The sequence below is a fragment of the Aotus nancymaae genome, unplaced genomic scaffold (genome assembly GCF_030222135.1).
Source record: "Aotus nancymaae isolate 86718 unplaced genomic scaffold, 86718_ANA_hifiasm-v0.15.2.pri h1tg000095l, whole genome shotgun sequence".
Taxonomy (NCBI): domain Eukaryota; kingdom Metazoa; phylum Chordata; class Mammalia; order Primates; family Aotidae; genus Aotus; species Aotus nancymaae.
This window is the reverse complement of record NW_026988510.1, coordinates 745,465-772,439: the sequence shown is the minus strand read 5'-3', so window position 1 is coordinate 772,439 and position 26,975 is coordinate 745,465. Positions and strand designations below refer to the sequence as shown.

General features: G+C 51.1%; 1 protein-coding gene and 1 pseudogene across 5 annotated transcripts in view; one reads left to right on the top strand and one right to left on the bottom strand.

Annotated features, from left to right (window-relative positions):
- Positions 1 to 26,975, bottom strand: part of ANKRD11 (ankyrin repeat domain containing 11) — a 225,046-nt gene that overhangs the window by 46,267 nt on the left and 151,804 nt on the right. For 3 of the 5 annotated variants that reach the window (XM_064369922.1, XM_064369924.1, XM_064369923.1), the window contains exon 3: positions 3,799 to 3,944. In XM_064369922.1, the coding sequence (XP_064225992.1) occupies positions 3,799 to 3,885 (87 nt within the window). In that variant the 5' untranslated portion in view covers positions 3,886 to 3,944. The remainder of the gene's footprint in view (positions 1 to 3,798; positions 3,945 to 26,975) is intronic. The other 2 variants (XM_064369925.1, XM_012466029.3) reach the window with 1 other exon arrangement.
- On the top strand, positions 26,668 to 26,964 carry LOC105726540 (NEDD8-like; annotated as a pseudogene).

The following is a 26,975-nucleotide window of genomic DNA, read 5'->3' as shown; positions in this document are numbered from 1 at the left end:
GGGGGGTTTCCACTGAGACTTGCTGGAAGGCTCACATGCGTAGTTCTCAACTGCAGCCTCTATGCCCACGGCTGCCACCTCCAGCTTCTCAGCCTCCACACAGCTGGCAGGGTCTGAGCGGGGCTGCAGATGCGGGCTCCTAACAGGATCCAAGTGCTCAGGTGACTCTGCTGGTCAGAGGACATCTTTGAGAACCACCAAATGGAGCTCAGGTGGCTGAGAGGCTGTGCTCTGGTGGCAGGCACGGAGCACTGTAAGACCGTACGACTGAGCCATGGGGCTGGGGACGATGCTGCTCTCTGGCAGCCCTGACACCTTTGGATCAGAACACACTCAATGATGCAGACACCTGCTGCTTCTTCCTGAGGCAGCCCGGCAGTTCTAGAATTACGTGGCCAGAGGAGGTGAGAGACTGCCTCCCGGAGGGGGACCTGAGAGGAGCCCCTTCTCTGGCGTGCCTGAGACTGTGCAAGACACAAGAACAAGCCATCAGGTCAGCAGGGCCCCAGGACTGGGCTGGGCTCCGTTTCCATCTTCCATGTATATGGCACGGAGACGATTCTTTCGGAAAAATCTAAAAATATATTGTTTTTGATAACATAAAACTTGATCTGGGGAAATGGGAGTTTATGGAAGAAAACTGAGCAGAAGCCATTTCAGCCTATACCAGGAGAAGGGCATGTCAGACGCGTGCACCTGAGTGCTGGCGCTCTGGCATCACTCCCTCCCTAAGGAATCCAGCTTCTAATAGCAGCTGCAAACGGGTGCATTTTCCCAGACATTCTATTTCAAGCTACTGTTTAAGCTCAGAAAGCTCAACTAGGTCTGAGAGCTCCCTACTCCCTGTAATACATTTAAAATGTGTCTGCCTCAATGAGAAAACTGCCTGGCTTTACTGTGAGTAGTTAAACAACAACAACAAAACCTAAAACCCAGGACAGGCTGGATGTGGTAGTTCTTGCCTGTAATCCCAGCACATTGGGAGGCCGAGGCTGAAGGATCGCTTGAGCTCAGAAGTTTGAAGACCAGCCTCGGCAACATGGTAAGACCTTGTGTCTACAAAAAATACAAAAATTAGTTGGGTGTGGTGGTATGTTCCTGTGGCCCCAGCTACTAGGGAGGCTGAAGCAGGAGGACTGCTTGAGCCCGGGGTTGGGGCAGAAGTTGCGGTGAGCTGAGCTTATACCACTGCACTCCAGCCTGTGTGACAGAGCCAAACCATGTATCAAAACAAAAAACCAAAACCTCACAACTGAACCCAGAACACAGCAACCTAACTGGAAAAACCCAGAGTCAAACCCATGCACCCTTCATAGCACATGTGTGAGCAGAGCTTGCATCTACAATATCGGAACCAGTGAAGTCAAGTCTCTCTTCTCCTTAACTAAGAGAACAACTCACAGCAGCTGAGAACACCCGTCAGTGGTGAGGCTGCCTGCGAGTCAGGACACCCTGCCCTCAGGAGCCGACACAACCTGCTGGCTCCCCTGCCTGGACTGCCTTCCCTCCAAGTCCACTGAGGCAGGGCTCCACCACGGCCAGCAGGCTGGTGTGTCAAACTGCTCAGGATCCCCTCCTCAATAAGCATTTCTGAGACCTGAGCCAAAGGAGCCGATTCTTCCCTCCACTGCTTATTCATCTTCGTCAGACCAGGCACACAGATGAACGGGAGTGACAGGTGCCATCAACACCAGAGCCAGGATCTCCTTTCCCCACGTGCCTTCTGCATCCTACCCAGGCCGCCACTATCACTCGTATCCTAAAACCTGTGGGCAGGAGGCTGGGATCCTCTGTGGGTGCAGGCCAGGTTCATTCAGCAGTCCGTTCACACAGCCACTCCAGAACTGCAGCGTCAGATCCCCAAGGGCACAACCCAAACATCTTTTTCCTAGAGCACAGCCCAGGTACAGAAGCCAAGCAACCCTTTCAGAGACCCTCACTCATATCACCACGTGAACATGACACACGGTTCACGCGTCCAAGCTCTCAGGCTGAAACCACACCATACACAACTTTTTTGGGAGACAGTTCCAGCTCTCCGTGGGGAATTCTTCAACGCATAAAAGCAGCGCTCAACTGATGCATGGAATGTGCTGAAGCCGAAGCTTTGCAGCAGCAGCAGGAGCTCAAGGGGCCGGGGTGAGGCCTGGGCTGTGTGCACAGCATTCTGCACCCTTGCAGAGCTGGGCTGCTCGCTCCCCATGAATGCTGAGTCCCAGGACCCAACCCCATGAGATGAGGAAGATGAGGCCAGGGCGGCAACATGAAGCCGTCCCAACACTCCGAGCGCTTAGCCACAAAAGAGCAGGAACCATCGGGAAGAGTGATCTGCCCTCGTGCCTTTCTGCCTCACCGCTGAAGGCCGCATGTTTGCACTGACCACCCATCTCCTCAGGAGCTCAGTAGGACACGCCCATCCCGAGCGCCAAACCCAGACCCACCACGGGCTTCACGGACATGTGCGTCCCCGTGGGTGAGCTCGGCAGTGTGGTGCTGACCAAGCACCAGCTTCGGCTCATCTTTTGCTGACGGCTGCATGCCATGGTGCCCCCTCGCCCTGTACACGGCACGAGGGGCTCGGGACAGAGCAAGTGGGAGCAGACACTTGGACACTGCCCAGGCATCAAGGGCATCAGAGCCACTGTCGTTTAGCACCTACAGATGTCCATGTTCACAAAATGCTTCACAATTAACCAAAAATTAGTGAACTGAATTGCCCATGTTGTTGCTAAGAGGAAGGCCATCTTGCTGGTTATGTTCACATGTGGAATGCCTGCTGAGCTCACACCACACCCAACCCAGAACGTGACCAGAGGGCCGAGCCCCAACAAACCAGCACAGGAAGCAGCGAGCAGCCTCACAGGTAGTGACCCGGGGACCAGAGGCAGCTCAGAGCAACCGGGAACTGGGAGCCACAGTGAGCAGACCTGCTCACCAGGGACCACGGAAAGTCAGACAGGTCACTGATGAACGGCCTGCCACACAGGCCAAGCAGAGAGCGAGAGCAAGGAAGCACAAGGATCAAATGATGACGACAGGCTGGCAGGAGCTGCCCCGTGTCCTCCACAGCAAGCTGACTCAGGATAGATACCTGACCTGTGGACGGTCACAAAGGTAACATATGGCAAAGCCTGAACTTGAACCTGGATCTGTCCAAGTTCACGTTCGCCAGGCACCCCCAAAACTCAGCATCTCCCCCAACACTGCAGGACAGGAAGTGCACACCCCAGAACCCAGCATCACCTGCCACTACTGCAGGATGGGAAGTTTGCACCCAAGGAAACTGTGTCACCCAGCACACGGCAGGACAGGAAGTTTGCAGCCCAGGAATCAGCATAAACAGCACGTTAATAAAACGCAGTGGTTTCAATTTACATCATTTTCCTACTCACATACACAATAAACCAAAATTGGAAATGACATTCCCCAGCAGTGCTTGAGGTCGGGATATCTAAACGTCTGACAGGTCTAGCGGAAGCCAGGACAGCATCCTGTATTCCTGGGTGTAGACACAAGCAGCCACACTAAGGCTCAGGGCAATCTCTGCACATAAAGCTATTACTTAATGCCAGACTTCGCTCCCCAAATAACAAATACAAAAAAAGCAAAGCCACTTTTGGAAAGATCATTCCTCACCACCCTCTCCACTCCTGGGGAAGACAGAGGCACAGTGAAAGGGCGGGAGGGCAGAGAATAGGCTAGCCACAAGCAGGGAGCGCCAGGAGCGGGGAGCACCCCAGCCGGCTTCATCCCCATCTGGGTGTGGTGAGCACGCAGGGGCGGGAGGGGCAGCCTTACCTTTTTCCCAGTCTGCTTCTCCACCATGTCGCTGCTGAGGGAAAGGTCTTCCTGCTGTGGTGCTTTAGGGCACCCACCCTTGGGCATCGTCCTGCTCCTCACCTGGTCTTCATTTACATGGCTGGTGCTTCATCGTCAACCGTCTGCTTCAAAAGAGAGAACACAACATTCACTGAACCCAGAGGCAGCACAAAACTCACCCACTCTCACACTGCACTCAACAAATTCAGTAACTGGTCAAAGCATGCAGCTGTTCCGATCAGGGCAGGGGCTGGGCCCAGGAAGGGACATCTCAGGATGCGCCTCTCTGGGTCACCAGCAACAGGAATGGCAGCTTTGAGCAGGAAGGAGAACAGAGAGGGGTCAGGCACTTCATGGTGGCAGAAAGGTACACCTGGCCTAGGGTGTGGCTGTCAGCAGCACCTGGGTCCTGGGTCCCACCTGGTACAGGCTGCACCCAAAATGGTCAGGCACCGCAAGGCAGTCCCTTTCCTGCAGGCAGCGCAGGCAAGGTCACAACAGGCAGTGCTGTACCACAGCCCTCAGGTCTGGCAGGTCAGGTCCACAGTCCCAGCCTCACATCCCATTCGCCACCTGAGAAGCAACTCCTTTCCCCACCAGGCCTGTGCCCTTTGCACAGCCAGCTCCCTAACTTGGTGGGCAAGGAGTGTCTTTGAGGGAGTCCCGGCAGCTCCGAGGTCCCAACTCCATGCCCACGAAACCAGATGTTCCCCTCGGCCTCAGGCTGCAGCTCCTGGGTTTCCCAAGAAAACTGAGGACACATACTGTACTAGCCACGTTTTATTTTCTGTATTTAAGGAAATTTTGGCATCTTAAAAAGTTTCAGGCCATGGAGAGACTGCCCCCTCTCAGGGGTAGCAAATTCTTAGATAGCCAAGGGCTCCTATGCAACCCAACCACCTTCTTACCTAACTCCCACACACAAGCCAATCCCTGCCTGAAACCAGTGCAGAGCCAGGTAACGGATATGAGAAAGCATCCCTACAGCACAAAGCCTGCAAGAACTTTCCAGAGTAGCCACTTCTGAACTGTTTGCTCTGCTCAGTCCCACTCTTCCTGCAGAAAACTCAACAGGCAATGGCGGAGGCCTTCCCCGTGTCCCTGCTCCCGACCCCCGGCCGCTCTGGTGTGAAGCGGCCCCTGTAAGACACGCAGTGTGAGCGCACTCCTTCCCTCCAAGCCTCGTCCTGGTCTCCTCACCACGCCATGCTCAGCATGGACATTCCTGGAGCACGGCCTCCTCCCAGCCTGTGGCCCTTCTAGGTTTCTTCACCACCACAGCCAGGCCTTCCAGCTGCACCTACAAGAGGAATGGGGGGCACACCTACACCCCCTTGCCCAAAGCCACTGTCCCCCATTCAGGTCATCACCACGCCGTCTGTTAAAAACATTTCACAGGAACCGAATTGTGCACAGGCCTCTGCTGTCACCACAGCAGCCCCACTGTGCATAACCATCCAGGAAGCAGCTTCTGCCCTCGACACCCCCTCGCCCCCGTATTTACCCATCCTGCTCATGCACCAAGTGTGGCTTTTGAAACACAATGTGCAGATACTCCTGTGAGTGGCAGCTCCACTCCAAGCCTCTCCCACCTCCACCACGTCGGCTCAAGGGTACACTATGTGTGCCACCTGCCCCTGGACGCAGGCTTGGGGGAGACCACCAGATGCTTCTCTTCCAACATCATCTCAAGACCTGCTTTGTCTTTCCAAAATAAATGATAACATCCCACAAAGTGCTGTCTTGGTATTTAACTGGCACAAGAACAGACGTAAAGTTACTCCGGAGAGAGGGACAGGTCTGGTCCATGTATTCACTGCCTGAGGCCTCCACGTGGACCACGGTGCAGGTGCACAATCCCTGACGGCTGAGGCCAAAGACATTTTCTCTATCTGACCCTATGAATTTTACATTCTCTTCCAGTTTTCCACCACAAAACTGGAATGTCTCAGCGTGGAGAAATGCCATCTCAGCGCCTGACTCAAGGAAGGCTGTTCAAACTCGTAGCTGTCTAGAAACTCAATGGCAACGTTTAAGTAGAAGTTAAGGATTATGAGGAAGTAAAATTTTACAAAACCCAGACTGCCTGCTCTCAGGATGGAAAAATGGAGCCTTCACCACACTATAGTCCACCGTCCTGAACTCGGATGTGAGTCTGTGGCCCATGGACACACCCAGAACAGCTCTCGCGTGGTCAGGGCGCAGACCCCACGGCCTGCGAACAGTGCCTGTGCCCGATGGTGCAAGGGCTTATCACTTCACTCCTGAAACACCTGGTTCTCTCAGTGTCCCCCGCTAATGGACCAGGGATCTGGAAGTGCACTCAGGAGGTGGAGGAAGTGGGCCACACCCGCCAGGCAGAATACTTCCCATGGCCTGTATCACACTGAACGCTCCGGCGGCTTGGGAGTGTTGCCCCAGGCATACGCTGTGTTTTCTGGAAAGAGATGTTTCTCCAGCCACCTGCATGACGATATGGCCATGACCATCCAGGAAGCTGCCCTTTTAGGACCCTCCTGTCTGCCTGGCCTTGGCTACAACACATTACTGATGGCAACGATCTGCTCAAGGCCCTGCAGCCCCAGCCCCAGCCTCTCCATGAACCACCACTCTCATCACAGTCATCGAGATGGGTGACAGAGCTGAGATGTGCTGCTGAAGCATCTGGGTCAATGTGGATGCCGCTGGTTTGGATGCAGCTGCCATCTAGCCCATCCTATGCCTCCCAGGACGTGTCTGCAGGCACCAGGCGTAGGGCTGGCCAGCCTCACCCCTTGCCATGACATGGCAGAGCCGGCTGAGGCCCGAGGCACCGTCACTCAGGAGCCAAGCCCACGGGTTCGGCTTCCTCACAGGCGTTGTCCGGGGGTGGGGGCTGCCATGACGCCTCCACACCTCCCTGGCAGAGCTGTCACATAGGGTAATCTTTGAACATATGGGAGTCCCCGCTTTAGACAGTTCCAAGGCTCCCTGGGCCTGGCCCCTGTGCCTTCTCATCACGATGCTGCACAGCCAACCACACAGCAGGGGCCACTGGGCCTCACCCCCAAGACAGAGTCCCTTCCCTGGAAGGTGACTTGGCTATCCCTGACTAGAGTCATTTTAAGAGCAGCCTACATCTCCCTCATTTCCAAGTTATCAGGCAAAGTCTATTTTAAACTCGTGACCCTTTAGTCAGGAGGAGAAGAAATGTGCCTCGGGACACTGGGGCTGACTCATGCCCCGTGCAGAGCGGAGAGCACGGCCCATGGGAAGGGAAACGCAGAGCTGCGGCTGAAGGGGCCGGACAGCACCATGGCCCTGACCAGCCCCATGCCACGCATTCCCTGTTCCTTCACCTCGAGATGGACGGCAACTGTCCCAGCTCCACAGGCTGTCAGGGTCACTGAGAGTCCAGGGTGGCGGGAGTCCCCCACACGAGCCAGCGGCACACTCCCTGACGCAGAATCCACAGCACCAATGCTGTGGGTTCAGGAACTTGGCCCATTACCTGGCAGCCCCGCAGCTGCCAAAACAAGACAGAGCTCAGCCCAGCGGAGTGGACAGTATCTGTGGGCAGCTCTGGGATCCAAGGCCAGCTGATGCTGGGCACAGCCGTGCTTGTCCTTTGCCTCTCCATACTGCAAGGGGCCCTGGAGCCCACCGGGGCTCCACCTCCCCTACCATGGGGCTGAAGAGACATGACAGGAACAAGGACACCCTGACCCTCCCTGAAGGGGGCAACAAGAGCACTCAGGTGTGAGAGGTGCTATCAAGACCGGCCCAGGGAAACCACAGGGGAGGCTTCCCAGCACCCTCCACGCGCCAGCAAGCACAGAGCCTTCGCCTAAACCATCCCAGACAGCGCGCCCTCCCCATCCGCACACACAGAAGCCCAAATGCGATTCCCTCTGCTCCCCAGGAGACTCGGCAAGCACCAAAGAGTCTACCTCCAGGACCAAGCCTGACACAGAAGGGGTTACATTGACTGCTGTAAGATGAGTCTGGCAAAAACTCCAGGAATTCCAGCCTGATCTGGTCTCTTCAGCTGAGGAGTGAAGAGTAGGAGGCACTGGTGGGGAATCTGGAGCTGCCTCTCCTGGGCTTCTAGGATCCCGAGACAGCTGTGGGGCGGCATGGGGCGGGGGCTGCCCAGAGCACTCCTTGCCAGAGGCCTTGGCATCACCAGGGAGCCTGTGGAACACGGAGACTCACGGGTCTCCGAGACCTTCTGATTCCAACCCTGCACTTTCACACTGTTCTGTTCTGCACACTAACATCTGAGAAGGACCACACAAGAAGAAACCTGTAGTGACGCAATTAATTCCTAAAACTCACAGGAAAAAAAAAACTTCAGGGCTGAAATTCACCTTGAATAAAGGGATAGAATGTAAGTACAGTGGACTCTTGAACAACCTGGGCTAGGGTTTGCACCACGTGCGTTCACTTATACGCAGATTTTCTTCTGCCGCTGCCATTTCTGAGATGGCGAGACCCATCTCTCCTCTTCCTCTTCAGCCTCCTCGATGTGAAAACGAGGATGAAAGCCTTTTACTGAGATCGCCGCCGCTGCGCGAGGCCTAGGTCTGTTTTCTCATCATCTTCTTAGTAGCTTTGCTTCTCTAGTTTGCCGTACCCTAACAGTGAGAGTACAACACACATCACATACAAAACGTGTGTGACTGGCTTTATGTGGTCGGGAGGCTCTGGTCAACAGGAAGCTGTTAGTTAAGCTTAGGGAAGTTAAACGTTATATACAAATTTGCAACTGCACAGGAGACTGGTGCCTTCAACTCCTGTGTCGTTCAAGGGTTCGCTGTAATTTGTATTAAAACATCAAGCCCCTTCCACCTGCGTGAGTGTCTCTGCCTCAACAGACAACATTACTCTCCACAGACTCCCAGAGAGAAAGAGAACACTTCAAATTCAGATTTGTCTTACACACTGTTTTGATAGAACAGGGCTTTTAAACATGTCCTGGGCAAATGCTCCTCTCCTTGCATAAGTTAACAACTCCACCGACCACTAGTTTCTTTAATTACTGTTTAAATATTGAATGGTGCCCAAAGTCCCTGAGAAGTGATGTGATTCAGCCCCCTGCCCCTCACGAAGGCACTTGGTCTCAGAGGCCCAGGAGGAGGGAGGCGCCCTCACGCAGAAAAGACTAGAAGTCAGAAGCCGGGTGGAAAAAGGGGTGGGGGAAAGCTCGTCAAGAACTGTTCAATCCCAGCTCCAATTCTAAAGACGGGAACACACTCATGATTGAGAGGATCAAATGCCAAAGGGCTGTTTACCTTGTGGGGACACTGGGGAGGGTGGGGAAGGGGAGTGAGGAGAGGCTGGAAGCAGCAGTCCTGCACGGCTCCAGGCTTGCGCCTCCTTAGCCCTGGACACAGCCCGGCATGGTGAGGAGGCCTGGTCTGCCTGTAGCACACAAGCCCATGCTCCAAACACCTTAACTTTCTTTGAAGGGTTCATTTTGTTTGTTTGAGACAGGATCTCATTCTTTCGCCCAGGCTGGACTGCAGCCGGTGCCTCCTGGGTTCAAGCCATCCTCCCACTTGAGCCTCCCAAGTAGCTGTGAGTACAGCAGTGGTGGTGCACGCCTATAATCCCAGTCACTCGGGAGGCTGAGGGAGGAGAACCGCTTGAACCTGGGAGGTGGAGGTTGCAGTGAGCCGAGATCACGCCACTGCGTGATCAGCCTGGCAACGGAGCAAGACTCTGTCTCAAAGGAAAAAAAGGGAGGCCTGTCTGCCCTTCCACTATGTTGCATGAGAAAATGCCAGGAACCAAAGCTGCCAGCACCTTGATCTCAGGCGTGTCAGCCTCCAGAACCATGAGACACAGATTTCTGCTTATTTATAAGACACACAGGATCTGTGGTTTTCTTGTTACAGCGGCAGGGGCTGTTCCCATCTCCCCATCCTCTGTTCCAAGGCACACAGGCTCTCTGCTGCAGCCCAGTTCTCCACATGCGGCCCCTATTCCACTTCTATTTTCCGTTACCACAGGGTGGGCAGCAGCAGGAGGGCATTCTGCATCTCTGACCTCTGCTTTGGTCACACACACGCATGCTCGGCCACCAGGCTGCGTGAAACATACAGAAGCCCCTTTGCTCGAGAAACACGAGCTATCCAACACGAACACGGACACAGGAGTTACGTGGGCGCCTTACAGAGGAGGGAAGCCAGGAGGGCGGCAAGTGGGTGCAAAGTTCTCAACAACGTCAGTCATTAAGAGAATCCAAACTAAAACCAAGGTGAATGCGACGATCACTACTGAGTGTCCACTTCACTGCACTGAAGGGTGTGAAGTGCTGCACCCGGGAGTGTCGGGGGCGGTTGCTAAAGGAGATTAACATTTCAGTCAGTGGACTGGGAGAGGGAGGCCCACCCTCAGTCGGCCTGGGCACCGTCTCATCAGTGACCGGCGCAGCTAGAATAAAGCAGGCAGAGGAGCATGGAAGGACGGGACTGATGGAGTCTTCCGGCTTTCTCCCGTGCTGGGTTCTTCCTGCCCTCAAATATCAGACGCCAAGTTCTTCAGCTTAGGGACTCTTGGGCCGACACCAGTGGTTTGCCAGGGGCTCTCGGGCCTTTGGCCACAGACTGAAGGCTGCGCTGTCGGCTTCCCCGCTGTGGAGGTTTTGGGGCTCGGACTGGCTTCCTGCTCCTCAGCTTGCAGACGGCCTATTGTGGGACTTCACCTTGTGATCATGTGAGCCAATACTCCCAATAAACTGCCCTCCACATATGCATTGATCTTATTAGTCGTCTCCCTCTAGAGAACCCTAATACACACAAGTATTGGTGATGAGGTAGAAAAAACAGAAACTGACCCACTCTCATCAGGGCAACCTCACGAACCTGGCGCTCTCTACTCAAACTGAACATAGGCATGCCCCAGCAATGCCACTGGAGACATACACATTCAGAAGAAAGGCAGGCGCACACACACCGGAGACAAGCATGAAATGCTTCTCAGCAGTGGCGTTTGCAGCACACCACTGGACGTGAGGATGGAACACTACACAGCAGGGAAAGCACACACGTCACAGCATGAATCAACCCCGCAGATAATGTTGAGGAACCGTATCTCTACAAAAATTTAACAACTAGCCAGGCCCTGTGGTGCATGCCGTCCAGCCTCAGCTACCCAGGAAGGTGAGGCAGGAGGATCACTTGGAGGGCCCAGGAGGTTGAGGCTGCAGTGAGCCAAGAGCATCTCACTCTGACTGCACTCCAGCCCGGATGTTACAGTCAGAGCCAGACCCTGTCCCTCCCTCCTCTCTCTCTCACACACACATAATAATAATATTGGGGACAAAAATACACGACATATTCTCATAAATTTCCGAAAATAGCAAACTACAGTACTTAGGGACGCACACTTAGTTGACATCATCAAAGTGTGGATAACGGCTGCTTGGGTGGACCGGGAACTGGAAGTGAGGGTGAATCCGAGGGCGTTCTAAGTCAAGGTTGCAAGGCGTCTGCTTTGCAGTCTGCTGAGTCGTACATTTGTACTGTGTGGACATTCTGGTGCTGTGCCGCCTTTCAGCTGAAGTACAGTTTTAGGGAGACAGAGGTAAAGGCCACACTATGCCCTGGCTGCAGAACCTGTCTTCTCAGGGGGTCCTGGCCCTGAGGAAGAAGGACCGCAGTGCCCTGCTAGGCCCTGCTGGGAACCGCAGGGGCAAGAGCGTGCCGAGGGAGCAAGCTGAGGCTTCCCAGCACGTCGGGAAGGCCTGGCCACGCCCAGCACACACTGCGCAGTAGCACAGGGAGCTAGCTAGGACCCTGACACAGGGAGGCACAGCTCTGTGAAGATGGAGGGGAAGAAGAGCAAGGAAAACGCTTCTCTTACACAGAAGGCACCAAGATATAAACTAAACGTGATGAAGACAAAGAAATGTAGGCGTGTGTGTTAAAGGTACAACTGCATAGCTAAAAATAACCACAGCCATAAGGCACAGACGGCAGATGGAGGGTGAGTCAGCAGATATCCTCCAAGGCTTCCAAGTGTGGAAATAAACACACGGAAGTGACCAGCAGAGAGAAACACGCAGGGAAGAGGAAGGTTAGAAGGGTAACGAGTGTCATGCACCGCTGCTGGGAACGCAGAGAAGGATGGCCCGCAGAAGGGGCGCAGCCACCCCGCAGCACGAGGTGCACACCACTCAACAACCTGCCACCCATTGCTCAATCTGCCCAAATAGGGCCAGGCATGGTGGCTGACCCCTGTGGTCCCAGCTACTCAGGAGGCCAAGGCAGGGGGGTCTTTTGGGCCCACGAGTTCAAGACCCAGGCAATGTAGGGAGGTCTCATCTTTACAAACACATCAGAAAATCAGCCAGTCGAGGTTTTGTGCATCTGTCATCCCAGCTACTCGGGAGCCTGAGGCAGGAAGACCCCGTGAGCCCAGGAGGTCAAGGCTTCAGTGAGGTGAGATCACACCACTGCACTCTAGGCTGGGTGACAGAGCAAGACCCTGTGTGAGGAAAACCCAAACCCCAAGCCAAAACAACACGACCAGGACACGAAAATGTGCCTGGACGAGAGCAGTGCACTGCAGCGCCTCCTAAGAAAGGGGCTGAACATAAAGCCCCCCGCCAGGGGCTGATGGTGGCATCCAGGCACATCTGCACATGGAGCTGACAGAACAAATGAGGATCTACAGATACACGACCATGTGGAGAAGCAGAAAAAAGTGGGTGCAACCCAGAGAAAAATCTGCACAGGTCTAGAAATTCAGAGGGACAGCTACGCTTCTGGTGACAGTAAAATACGCAAGCCCGGCTCAACACTCACTCACTCAGTCGTCACCCAGCATGCCAACAGCTAAAGAAGAAAACTCACATAATCACAACTGGTACGGAAAATCATCTGATAAAATTCAAAACTCATGATAAAAATTCCTAGCGAAACAGGAGTGTGGAGAAACATCCACAACACAGTAAAGGCCATCTACCAAGAGCTCGAGGCTAGTATGATCAAGGGTGGTGTGCTGAGGGCTGCCACTCAACACGCAACAGAATCTGGCCAGCACAGTGCGGACTGGGAAGCAGATGGAATGGCATATAGGGCAGAAAGGAAGGAATGGAATAAAGACGGCCTAAGTGCCCATGTCAAATATCACAAGGAATCTATCAAAAATCCCGAGAAACTTTATTTAATAGAGTTCAGCAAGGCCACAGAATCCAAGATCAATATGCAAACCCATCCTAATTCTATACCCTAGCAATGATCACATGAAAAGAAGAAACAAAGACACAGTACCATTTATAGTTGCTCCAAATAAAAATAAAATGCTTAGGTTCAAATGGAACAAAACTATAAAAACCTATACAAAGTTTAGGAAAAAAATAGGAGAAAATCTTTAGGACCTAGGGCCAAAGTTAAACAAGGCACCAAAGCACAATCCATAAAAGAAAAAAATCAATAAACTACCTCGACAAAATTAAACCTTTTGCTCTATGAAAGATCTAATTTAAAGAGTGCAAAGACAAACTTCAGACAGGGAAAAATATCTGCAAATCACAAGTCAGATGGTAGACTTACACGCAGAAGAAAGAAATACCAAACAACAAACCAACATTAACTCGAAAGTAAGAGAAAAGATACAGACATTTCAGAAGAGGTATGCACGGTGAACAAGCACATGAAAAGACACTCAACACCCTAAGCCATTAGGGAAATGAAACTTAAAACCATAGTGAGACATGACTACACACCTATGGGAACAGCTGAAATACAAGGTAAGAATGAATGCTGGAGAGGAGGGAACATAGCTGGAACTCCCTCACTTGCTGCAGGGAGGGGGAGTGGTGCTGCTGCTCTGGAGGACAGCGAGGCGGTGCCTCATAAACCCAAGTGTGCACTTGCCACCCAACAAGACGACTGCACTCCAGGGCATTTATCTGAGAAATGGAGCCTCATGCGCACACAAAGACCTACTAGTGACAGACAACAGGGAAAACCCTTCAGCAGCTGTCCCAATAATGTCCTTCGAACTGGGTTTCCTTCACACCATGGCAGCCCCTCAGCAATGAAAGGAATGGCTGTGGATACACCCAAGAGCGCAGGCGATTCTGCAGAGGGCAGGACACTGCTGAGTGAGTGCACGAAGCCCATCTTGCAGGTCACTCCCTGTGAGACTCCTGGCAGCTGGCTTCCTCCAGGACAAACAGGTGGGACCCCGTGAGGAGGCTCTAGGACCAGGTATCCAGGATAGAGCTGGTGGGATCTGAATGGAGTCTGGGGTCCAGTCAGCATGTCTTCCGACGTCACATTCCCGACCACCAGGGGAAGCTGGGGAAGGGAACGTGAGGCTCTATAATTTTTTCAACTTCCTTTGAGTCTACAATGACTTCAAAGGGATAAAAAAAACACAAACAAGGGGTACATGGAAACTTCCATGGGTGATGAAAATATTCTATACATCCATGTGATGGTGTTTTCCCAACAGTATGCATTTCCCAAAACCCACTGAACTGCACATTTAAAATGGGTGAATTTCATGTCATTCATAACCAATAAAGCTGTTAAAAAATTTACTAGTAACAAAAAAATTTAATTCTCACAAAAAGGGAGAAGAAATACAGTTAAAAAAAAAACTGAGGTAGAAGGTAAGCTTCCTTTCATAAATCTTGTTTTGTGTATTTGGCTTTGGAATCATGCATTTTGCATCATTTAAACCATTAAATATAAAATGAGACTGGGCATGGTGAATACCAGCACTTTGGAGGATGAGGAGTGGGGATCACTTGAGGTCAGGAGTTCTGAGTTGAGACTGCACCACTGCACTCTAGCCTGGGCAACAGACAGTGAGACCTTGTCTCAAAAATAGACTGTAAAAACTTAAATATTCACATTAAATATAAACATTTTAATAATGTTTAAAATGACTTAAATATATCTGATGTTAAATATTAACATTTAAAGGATTTAAAACATTCAATATAAAAATACAAAAAGCAATCTCTAAACCTCCAAAAGGGAAGAGGAAGCAATACACTTAGCTGTGTGTCGGGCCAGGGGCAGGAGAGAGAGCATCTGTCAACTGTGACCAGGAGCCAACACCACACCATAAAAGCATTCCTGACACCATGCAGCTTCTGGGTGGGAGGGCTCGGGGGACTTGGCTCAGGAGATGAGTCAGGTGCTAGTGGGGCCAGTGCAGTGGGAGGGGCTGCTCCCCAGGGGGCCGCTCGCACGGGTGGGGGCGGGGTGGGGGGGCAGCTGTTGCCGGTTCTGGCAGAAAGCCTGAATTCCTTGGTGCACAGACAGACTAGATGTGTGGACACGTCCATGGGGCTGTGTGAGGGTCTTCGTGACATGGCAGCTGGCTTCCCCGGGACAGTGACTGATGGGTGGCAAGGAGGAAGTCAGGGCACCTCTAGTATCAGAAGTCCCATGGCTTCACTTCCACCTCATCCGGTTCCTCCTCAGTGAGTTACAACGTGCAGCCCACACTCAGCAGAGAATGGCGCTCTACCTTCCAAAGGACGGCAGACCAAAGATGCTGCGGACATTCTTTAAACTGTTACACAAGTGGCTTTTGATGAAAACCTGGTAATCTCACTGCACAGTTCTAATTAGTGCTAAATGCCCGGAGGACAAAAATTAAAAGTTTAAAAAATATCATAAGCAAAAAACCTTATTTTTATTTTTATTTTTTGGAGACTGAGTCTCACTCTTGCTCAGACTGGAGTACAAGGGCATGATGTCGGCTCACTGCAACCTCCACCTCCTGGGTTCAAGCGATTCTCCTGCCTCAGCCTCCTAAGTAGCTGGGATTACAGCCACGCACATCACCATGCCCACGCAATTTTTGTATTTTAGTAGAGACAGGATTTCACTCTGTTGGCCAGGCTGGTCTTCAACTCCCGACCCCATGATCTGCCCACCTTGACCTCCCAAAGTGTTCGGATTACAGGCGTGAGCCACTGTGCCTGGCCAAATCTTCCTATTTTCAATAATAATATTGTTGGTGGTTATGTTAGAATTATTCTGAGATTGTTCAGTATACAGTTTGCAATGATGGCCATGCACAGTGGCTCGCACCTGTAATCCCAGCACTTTGGGAGGCTGAGTTGGGTGGATCACTTAAGGTCAGGAGTTTGAGACCACCCTGGTCAACATGGTGAAACCCCGTCTCTACTAAAAATACGAGTAGCGTGCTCCTGTAGTCCCAGCTACTCAGGAGGCTAAGGCAGGAGAATCGCTTGAGCCTGGGATGTAGAGGTGGAGTATGCCACTGCACTCCAGCTTGGGCAACAGAACGAGATACTGCCTGAAAAAAAAAAGTCACTGTTTTGAAAATTGTTAAGGGCAATCAAACATTTATTATTCTGAAACATAAGCTGTGCCTCAACCTGACAGAGGATGGGAGGAAACGATCTCCACACACAAATATTCCAGCAACGAGAGAATGGCAGAGTCACAGCATCACCACATGCAAGCCTAATTAATCAGTGGAGCCAAGCAATCAGCATCCATGCAGGGTTGCCTGACAAAACGGGACGCAGCCAGATGCTGTGTGCGCCCTACTGCAAAATGATGAACGCTACGAAGCAGTCTTGCCAAAAAAAGAACAAGAAAAACACCAATACAAGTGAATCTGAATCTCACCATGCCTCTAGATCCAAATGCCAATGCACAGCTCCCTCAGGGACAAGAGATGCGTGATACCACCACGGAACGTCCCATCCAGACTGGAAGACACTCTCAGAGCTAGACAGGCAATGAACACAGCTGCGAGCTACGTGGAGCCACTAAGCACTGGACGCTGGGTCAGTCCAAGCTGAGATGAGCTGAAGCATTTAATACACTCTGATTTCAAAGACTTAATACCAAAAAAATTTCACGAATACTTTTCATATCGATTACATGTTAAAATGACAGTATTTTGGCATATGCCAGGTTTGATGAAATACATTTTTTTTTTTTGAGACGGAGTCTCACTCTGCCCCCAAGGCTGGAGTGCAGTGGCACTGTCTAGGCTCACCGCAACCTCCGCCTCCCAGGTTCAAGCAATTCACTTGCCTCAGTCTCCTGAGTAGCTGGGATTACAGGCATATGCCACCAAGGCCGGCTAATTTTTTTAATTTTAGTAGAGATGGGGTTTCACCACATCGGACAGGCTAGTCTCAAACACCTGACCTCAGGTGACCCGCCTGCCTTGGCGTCCCTAAGCACTAGGATTACAGGCATGAACCACCATATCCGGCCTGATAAAATGCGTTCTTAATATTAACTTCATGTGTTTCTTTTTACTCTACAATGAGGCTAATAGAAAATTCACAAGTAGATACACAGTTCACGTCATATACCCAACAGACAGAACACTCTACGGGACAAAAGACCCAGATCTCTGGCAAATGTGGGAAACAATCCAAGAGAAAAGAACATGGGGAGGGTTTATGGATTAAAAAAGACATAAAAGAATCTTAGTGTATAGACCTTGTATGGAACCCAGTTCACACTCAGAACTGTTTAAAATGGTCCACTTAGGACAGAGCCTTCTGATAGCACAGGGTGTGTGGTAACACTGAGGAAGTTCAGGCACACGAGGACTCACCACCGAGATAGAGATATTTATAGATATATAGTGAGACACAGGATCTCCTCTGTCGCCCAGGCTGGAGCGTACAAAACAATCAAACTCCTGGGCTCAAGGGATCTTCCTGCCTCAGCCTCCCAAAATACTGGGGCCAGCGGCGTGAGCCACCACACCTAGCCTGTGAGCTCTTTTAATTTTTATTTAGTCTAACACACGGTGATGGTTTTGATTGTTTTCTGCGACTGCAATGCTGCGGTCTCAGGTTTGGCTCCGGGTAACGGGAGGGGATGGCTCCGGCAAGTGGAACCCACAGGCTGGGAACTGTCATCATCACTGTATTCACCACACTCTCTGTTAAGAAGGGCATACAACACTTTGAGTAAAAATTTTAAAACTCAGTAGGGTGCAGTGGCTCATGCCTGTAATCCCAGAACCAGCAGGCTGAGGTGGGAGGATCACTCGAGCCCAGGAGTTTGAGACCAGACTGGGCAAGCAAGACCCCGTCTCTATAAAATATGATAACAAAAATTTTAAAACTCAAAAGACAAAATGCCAGAAAACTTCAGAATGTGTCAAAGAAATGACTCCCTTATGTATTAAAGAATTCTCATAAAAAAGGAGCAATTCACGAGCAGTCTACAAACATTGAAACAAACAAAAAACTAAAAACCCAACTCATACAAAACGCCCGTGAACACTCTTCAGTTCTGTGAAGTCCTGTGATGGCTGAAGCATCTTTGGTGTTTCAGAAGGAAACCCCGAGCCCCCGAGTCCCAGAGGGCAGAGATGCCTGAGCTCCATGCGTCCCCCTAGGCTGCCACCACCTACACCCGCAGATGGGGATGGAGGAGCAGCACTGGAGAGAAATGGCACTTGCAGCCCAAGACAAACGCAGGAAAACTCTCACCTCATCCGCTCACTGATTCTCACCAACTTCTCCTATAAAATGAGGACAAGAACACATTCTCTTAAAGGATCTTGTGGGGATTAGATGAAAATGTACTTTGTAAACAGTAAAGCACTACCTAAATCCATGTTATCACACTGTCACGGCTTTAGAAAAAAGCAGAGGACAAACACAAGGAGAGAGGTGCTGAGAGGCAGGCGGGGTTCCCTGGGGCCTCGTCTGCAATGCCCTCTCCGATGCACGGAGCTGCTAAGAGAGAAAGCACCTCACTGCCCTCATTTCCATAGTTTCACTCTCCACACCACTAAGGAGGTTATCCAGGTGCAAGTGAGAAAGAAAGCAATTCACTTAGAAACTTCCATTTCTTACCTTTATACTCCTATTTTGTATGACTCCTTAGGGCTGCTTTATTTCTTGATGCAAGGGTCCACAGTACAACGTAATTACAAACTCCAGAAACAAGAGCTGCAGCAGAACAGAGGTGCCGCCCCACGGTTCTCAGTGGCTTTCCCATCCAGCACACTTGGGGGATCTGACACGTGGTCCCCCAGAGTAACAGGGAAGCCCCAGGGAACAAGGGTCCCCTGTGGAGGACGCACAAATGCCTGCCTGGCCTGACATCACTGGACTCAGTGTCGAAGCTCAACAATGCTCTGGGAACTCTACTAAAAGACACAGTACTGCATCACAACTTCTGGGTTATGACTAAGGTCAATTCCTGAATCATTTTAGCATGTTAGAGAGCCATTTAAAATAAAAAAATATATTTTATTTTTTAAAGCAGCTTTAGGTTTACAGCAAAACTCAGCATGAAGTACAGAGGGTTCCCCTGCACCCCCGGCCTCAGTATCCCAAAGAGAGTGGCCGTTTGTTGCAGTCGTGACCCCCTGGACACAGCGTCATCACCCACAGGCCACACGACCGCAGGGTCCAGCTGCTGCTGTGCAGCGTATGGTTTGGACGCACGTATCCTGACGTGGACCCACGGCTGTGGTATCATGCAGAGTAGCTTCGCTGCCCCAGGGCCCCCGTGCTCCTGCTACACATCCCTCCGTCCCTCCCTCTCCACAGCCCCTGGCATCTCTGATCCACAGTTTTGCCCTTTCCTGGGTGTCACAGAGTAGGAACCCTACAGAGTGTAGTCTTTGTAAGCTGGGCTGCCTTCACTCAGCAGCGTGCATTTACCGTCCCTCTGTGTGTTTTCAGGGCCTAGCAACTCACTTGTTTTTATAGCATCATAATACTCCGTTGTCTGGATGGACCTTGGGTTACCGATCCATTCACCTCTGCAGGACATCTCGGCTGCTTCCACGTTTTGGCAATTATGAATAAAGCCTTTTTGTGACAGTGAAATAATACAGAACAGAAAGTATCAGGGGGCACTGAACACACCATCATGGAAAAAGAGAGTATTATTTTGTGAGCATGTTCCCAGTAGGTGGGGTGTATGCTATGAACAGAGAGGTAAACTACTTTTCTCACAACTGGAAGTAGTGGGGACAATTCAAACGCTGCTCTAACTGGTTGAGAGCCCTCGATTTGCAGTCAGATATATATAAGTTTCTCAATCTACAAAATACAGAAATAAGGCCAGGTGTAGTGGCTCACGCCTATAATCCAAGCAGTTTGGGAGGCTGAATTGGGTGGACTGCTGGAGCCCAGGAGTTCAAGACCAGCCTGGGTAACATGATGAAACCCTGACTCTACAAAACAAATTAGGCAGGTTTGCAGCCGGGGCAATAGAGTGAGATGTTGTCTTTAAATAAAATAAAATAATTAAAATTAAAAAAAAAAACCCAAAAAACAGAAAAGAGAAAGCACTGTTCCCAAGATGCAAGCTGCGAGCTCAGGACAGTGTTGGATGCCCAGCTTGGCCCTCATCAATGACCTTCACAATCCCTGCTGACTGGGAGTGTATTGTCAATATGGCTAAGTTTCTGAAGTTGGTGACATTTGAGGGTACTCCAAGACTGAATGGAAAGAACCTGCTCTCAGGTTCTGAGCTGAGTCCACCTCTCCTCACTCCTCCAAGCCTGCCCTTCTCTGCGGAGCCCTCTCTTCCTCCACCGCTTTCCTTCCTCTCAGAAGGAGGGGTCCTGCCATTTCCAACCCCAGGCTGGCAAAGTAATGGGAAAATGCACTACCCGTGTGGGCAGCCGACATGCGGCAGGCTGTGGGGCCCGTGAGAAGTAGCCAGATCCTGACCCAGAGCAAGCAGAGCCCAGCACAGGCTCAGCCATGCTCCATGAGGGGCCACAGCCCAGGAGCATCCCACGCACACCCCGGTGAGGGCAGCACAGGCAGCCTACCACGTCACACCACACTCAATTGTGCAAAACACCCTCCAACTGCAAAAGGCTCAAGTGTCCACCAGCAGAAGAGCAAATGAGTGCAGGCAAACCATAACATCAGGGCGTGCAGGTGTCCACAGACAGCACACTGGATGCCAAGAGCCAAACACAAGTGTGTTTGCTGTGGCTTCTGAATGCATGAGGGCTTCGTGCAATTAGGGGCCAGGCAGAAACTCAAGAATCAGGGTAGAGGAAAGGTCCGGGAGGAATCCTGCACCTTCACTGGGTGGTCCCACAGGTACGTGTGACATGAACTCTATCATGCGCACCTAAGATGTGTGCCATTTCCTGCATGGATGTTATACCTCAAAGAACAACAAAGAAAAGACTAAGACTGACTGATGACCACCTCCCCAAATAACTAACCAAGACACGCCCCAATGCCCCGTGTGCGGCCTGTGGAGGCACTGTGAGGAGCACAGCAGTGAGCTCAGTGCACGCCTTCCCCATCGTCCTGGCATTCCATGAAGGCTCAGATGCGGGGCCGGGCCTGTGTGACAGCCTCACACTACCCCCGTTCCCAGAAGAGACCAGTACACCCCAAAGCAGGGGCTGCAATAGGGCCACACAGAGGAGGCTCCAGTTCCTTCCAGCACAGGACCGAATCCACAGATCCCAGAGAAGCATGGGAGCACCTCGAGGCCTCTGCATTCAGGGGTCTCTGCCATCCTGAGCCACAGGTGAGTGGGTTCTCACCTAGCACACAGTGGGCGAGGGGCAGATGCTGTCCCTATGAAGGCCGTACCGCTCCGATGAAAGCCTGTGTGTGCTGCCTCAGGACCCCTGTAACGGAACAGCGAGTGATGTCGCGTTGGCAGGGAACCTTCGGTTCGCGAAGCCCGTCACACACACAAGCCGAGGTAAGAAGTCTGTGTCTGCACCTTAGCTGAGGACAGAGCACATGGGTGTCCAGGGGCCTGCAAACAGCAAGGACTAAGGCATCACTGACTGTGAGAGGCACCAGTCTTAGTTCTCACAAGTTTGTGCTATGGTTTGACTGAGGGTACCTGTGAGTTTCCCCTACAGCCTGTACTTTTAAAGGGCTAGGAGAAACAGTGGGGCAGGATCCCTGCAAGCCGGCAGCTGGCTGGCCAGACCCCTGCCTGTGCTGAGGCATGCGCCACAGACAGGACCATGCACCATGCTTCGAAATGCCCTCTGACTCTCTCAGATGGGTCTTTTATTAGTGTTTCTAAATTAAGAAGTGAGGGCCAACATTCACAGGAAACCTTACATACTATTCCTGGCAGGTGGTTTGCAAAAAGCTTTAACTGTTAATCTGCTGATCCAGTTTTCAGTCATAGTTTTCTGCCATGTAATCCACAGAACCCAGGTCTCTGGCCACTTGTCCGGGATACTTGTGGAGCTCAGAGCCACTGTCCTCGTGGGCTACTCAAGACTTGAGGGGCTGAGGCAAGAGCCACATCGACAGAGACAGAACTGGTGCCTAGCTGGAAGCAGGTGCAGGACATCAGCCACAGAAAGCACACGCACCAGGGCACGCGACTGCCGGCACTCCTCAAGATCTCATCAGACCTGGCGGGGCATGCCCACAGAATGCACACGCACCAGAGCACGTGACTGCCTGCACACCCAAGATCGTTGTCCGACCTTGGGGGGCAGTGTCCACAGACAGCATGCTGGATTCAAAGACCCAGGAAGGAGTGTGTCTGCTGCCGGCTTCTGCATCCATGGCGGCCCCGTGGTGCTAGGGCCAGGTAAACACTGAAGGAGGAGGCAGAGGGGTGCAGGAGGAGTCCTACAGCAAGACACTGCCCACATTTCTCACCATTTCCTCTAAAGTCAAAATCACAATACCGTTTCTTCTGTACTGGTGGGAACCCAGCACTTTAATGAGACACGAGGTTAAAGTGATGCTTTGTAGGGAAGTTTAGCCACCTGTGGGTGCCACTCCGCCCCGTGGCCATGACCGGGAACACAGGCACTAGGACCCAGCCTGTCCTAAAAACACGCCCTACAATCTGTTTCTAATGTTCTGACTATATGAGAGACGACAAAAGGGTTTCAATACAAGTGTCACATTTTAAACATAAAAAAATGTCTTTCCATAAGAGAACAACAGCAGGCTGGGCGTGGCGGCTCACACCTGTCATCCCAGCACTTTGGGAGGCTCAGGCAGGCTGAGCTTAGGAGTTGGAGATTAGCCTGGGCAACACGGTGAAACCCTGTCTCTCCAAAAAAAAAAAAAAAAAAAAAAAAAAAAAAAAAAAAGAAAGAAAAAACTAGCCAGATGTGGCACACCTGTAGTCCCAGCTACTTCGGAGGCTGAGATTGGAGGATCACCTGAACCTGGTAGGCAGAGGCTGCAGTGAGCTGAGCTCACACCACCTGTACTCCAGCCTGGGCAACAGAGATCCTATCTCAAAAAACAAAAACAAAAAAACAAAACCCTGCAAATTATCCTCCTGCTTAATGGTTGAGAAGGAAAAAAAAAAAAAAAAAAAAAAAAAACCAAACCCTGCACATTAAAAATTTGCTAAAACCCACAGATTAATGGATGAAGCCCCATGCCAAAAGCTCCAGAGGAAACGTCAGAAAGGAGAACACTTCAGGTGACTTGGAGTCCTCAGCGCCACATGACCAAGCAGAACTGAGTGCTGGGTCTCACTGGACGTGTCATCAGACATTCACTCACAGTTTTCACACTGTTAACTCCACTGCACAACACACGAATATGGTCTAAGCAATTCCAAACACGCAGGCAACGTGCAGCTCTTTCCTCAATGGAAAACAAGTCTGCCCAGGTCACACGGGCGGGGCCGGAGGCAGCTGAGCCATGCAATGTCTGTTCCTCTCCCTCTGTTCACTCTACTGTGTGTGGAATCCCCCTCTGTTGGGACTACAGCTCCTGGACTGCAAGCACCTGCTGAGCATGAGGGTCCAGCTTCCAAGCTCACTGTCCCATGAGTGACAAGCAACACTGTGACCCGCCTCCCATGTCACTTGGTGCCACTATCATGCTGACTCCCTACACACCAGGGCCACTATGTCACTCTGCCACTCAGGAGCTCCAGAGGCAACCATGGTGGTCATCCCGGGATGCTGTTCTGTCAGGCTCCCAGGACACTGCCCCAATCACCCAGTTTCAGTGGGTGTGGCACCCCCGGACCCACCCTTACTGTGCCAGGGGGTGGGCACCTCTGCAGCACAGCACGTTCACTCTGTCTGGGTGCTGCCGTGAGTGCCACACTGTGTCCTCCAGGATGTGAGTCTCTGTTAGTCCCTCCCCTACCAAGCCAGGACAGACACCTGTTTACAGGAGTGTTGACAAATAATGACTACCTGCAAAATTAAAACATTGATTTGAAAAGGGCCTGTCAGTAGTGGAAATACTGTAGTTAACACATACTCTGTTTAAAAAAAGAAAAAAAAAAAAAAGAGTTTTTGCAGAAATAGGTAAAAAAAAAAAAATCTCTGCTCTTTTCAGCATTTAGAGAATCAGCCAGGCAAAACAATAATTTCCCTCTCTCAACTGAAAGGTCTGGAGCAAAAGAAGCCTAATTAGTAACAAGTAAATCACTCAGATGCAAACCCATAACGAAAGCACGTGGGAACCTCCTTTCCCGTCAAAGTTGCAACCCATGGCCTCACTGGACTTAGGACCCAGGAAGGAATGATGTGTCCATATGCTCCTGACCTGACTCTCTAAACCCAGGGAGAGACACCCTGGGTAACTGCTGATGGGTGAGCAGTGACCCCCTGCCCCAATCCTCTAAACCATGTGAGAGTCGTCCTGGGTAATTGCTGATGGGTGAGCGGTGCACATCCAGGATCCTCTAAACCAGGGGAGAGTCGTCCTGGGTAATTGCTGATGGGTGAGCGGTGCACATCCAGGATCCTCTAGACCAGGGGAGAGTCGTCCTGGGTAATTGCTGATGGGTGAGCGGAGCACATCCAGGATCCTCTAAACCAGGGGAGAGTCGTCCTGGGTAATTGCTGATGGGTGAGCGGTGCACATCCAGGATCCTCTAGACCAGGGGAGAGTCGTCCTGGGTAATTGCTGATGGGTGAGCGGTGCACATCCAGGATCCTCTAAACCAGGGGAGAGTCGTCCTGGGTAATTGCTGATGGGTGAGCGGTGCACATCCAGGATCCTCTAGACCAGGGGAGAGTCGTCCTGGGTAATTGCTGATGGGTGAGCGGAGCACATCCAGGATCCTCTAAACCAGGGGAGAGTCGTCCTGGGTAATTGCTGATGGGTGAGCGGTGCACATCCAGGATCCTCTAGACCAGGGGAGAGTCGTCCTGGGTAATTGCTGATGGGTGAGCGGAGCACATCCAGGATCCTCTAAACCAGGGGAGAGTCGTCCTGGGTAACTGCTGATGGGTGAGCGGAGCACATCCAGGATCCTCTAAACCAGGGGAAAGATGTCCTGGATAACTGCTGATGGGTGAACTGTGTACCCCCGGATCCCTGTAACTACAGGTTCTCAAGAACACGAGGACCAGAACCCATATTCCAATTAGAAACTTCTTCCCGTGATGCCTGCCAAAAGGTCCACTTTTCAGTCCATTATTACAATGAAGAGGAATTTTTGGTATTACGTCAAAATCGTGCGTTAAGCAATAAAAGGACCTAGAGAGGTGTGAATTCCTCCTTGGTACAAACCAAAGCAGTAAGAGGGCTCCAGGTCTGCTTGAAGGCTTACACTAGCAAATCAAAACGCAGAGCACTGAGAGCTGGGGAAGCCAGCTGGCAGCACCACACACCACACAGGCTGAATGTGAAAGCTCCATGGTCTGAGAAGCCCATCCGACCCTGAGTGCACCCGGCGTTTGTGAAGTGTCAGGTGTAAAGGTGGCTCTTTTTCAAACCATTTCAGAATTTATTTAGAATGGGGTATATTTTATGATTTCTACATAGAAAATATTTTCTAACCGTATCATTTTACAACAAGTTAACAATAGCTAATGTTTTCTTTAAAAGTTTTGAAGCACACAGAAAAGTATGAAGAAGAATACAAACATATCCACCATCTGTTCATTTTGCCATATTTGCCTTAGAATTTTAAAATTTAAAACTTACATAACGGTTGAAGCCCCTTATATAAGCCCCATCCTGCTGCAGTTCCTTCTCAGTGTAAATCTGATTTTGAGGCTAATCATTCCTATCGGTGCTTTGACATTCATGCTACACCTAAGCCTACGCCGAGGACTGCCGACGTCTTTGCAGGTAACGTACTGGGCGGTTCCTGCCTGCCTGTCCCTCCACGCTCTGCTCTGGGATTTATCTGTGTGCATACAGGCAGTTCTACTGTTCTTATGACAACTGCAGTGTGCTCTTCACTGTTTGAAAAAAATCCATCCTCCTGTTGACTGACATTTGTTTTTTTCCAATTTTTTGCGAATACAAACAACACTAAAGTATTTGTTTCTTTACAAATCTAAAAATTACAACTAGAAATGGAATTCCAGGAAACTGTAAAATGCTTTGTAAAAACCCGACGAAGCGTCACACTGTACAGTCACTGACAAACATACCGCCTTTCACTCCTGATTAGGGCGGATGTCTTCTGTTGTTTAAAAGAAAAAAAAAGGATTTTTTGGGGGGACGGGGGTATGAAGTCTCCCTCTGTCGCCCAGGCTGGAACGCAGTAGCGCCATCTCGGCTCACTGCAACTTCCGCCTCCCGGGTTCAAGGGATTCTCCTGCCTCAGCCTCCCAAGTAGCTGGGATTACAGGTGCCCACCACCACACCCGGCTAATTTTCGTATTTTTAGTAGAGACGCATTTTCACCATGTTGGCCAGGCTTGTCTTGAACTCCTGACTTCAGGCAGTCCACCCGTCTCTGCCTCCCAAAGCACTGGGATTACAGGTGCCCAGTCCTGTTGTAAAACTTTTATTAAGAGATCTTGGCTGGAAAAGGGGAAACAGTACTCTGCACATAATCTTTTTTCTGTAACAAGATTACACTCTACAAAAAGAGACAATACACTCGCAGACAGAGTGCTAGGGAGCGGCAGCCGCGACCGGAGTGTCAGGAGCAGCAATTTATCCGCGTGCAGTCCCAGACTGGAAAGAAGATGCTAATTAAAGTGAAGACGCTGACCGGAAAGGAAATTGAGACTGACACTGAACCTACAGATAAGGTGGAGCAAATCAAGGAGCACGTGGAGGAGAAAGAGGGAATCCCTCCACAACAGCAGAGGCTCATCTACGGTGGCCAACGATGATGAGAAGACAGCAGCTGATTACAGGATTTTAGGTGGTTCAGTCCTCCACCTCGTGTTGGCTCTGAGAGGAGGAGGTGGTCTTAGGCAGTGATGGACCCTCCATTTTACCTCCTTACCCTGTCGCTCATAATGAGGCATCATATATCCTCTCACTCTCG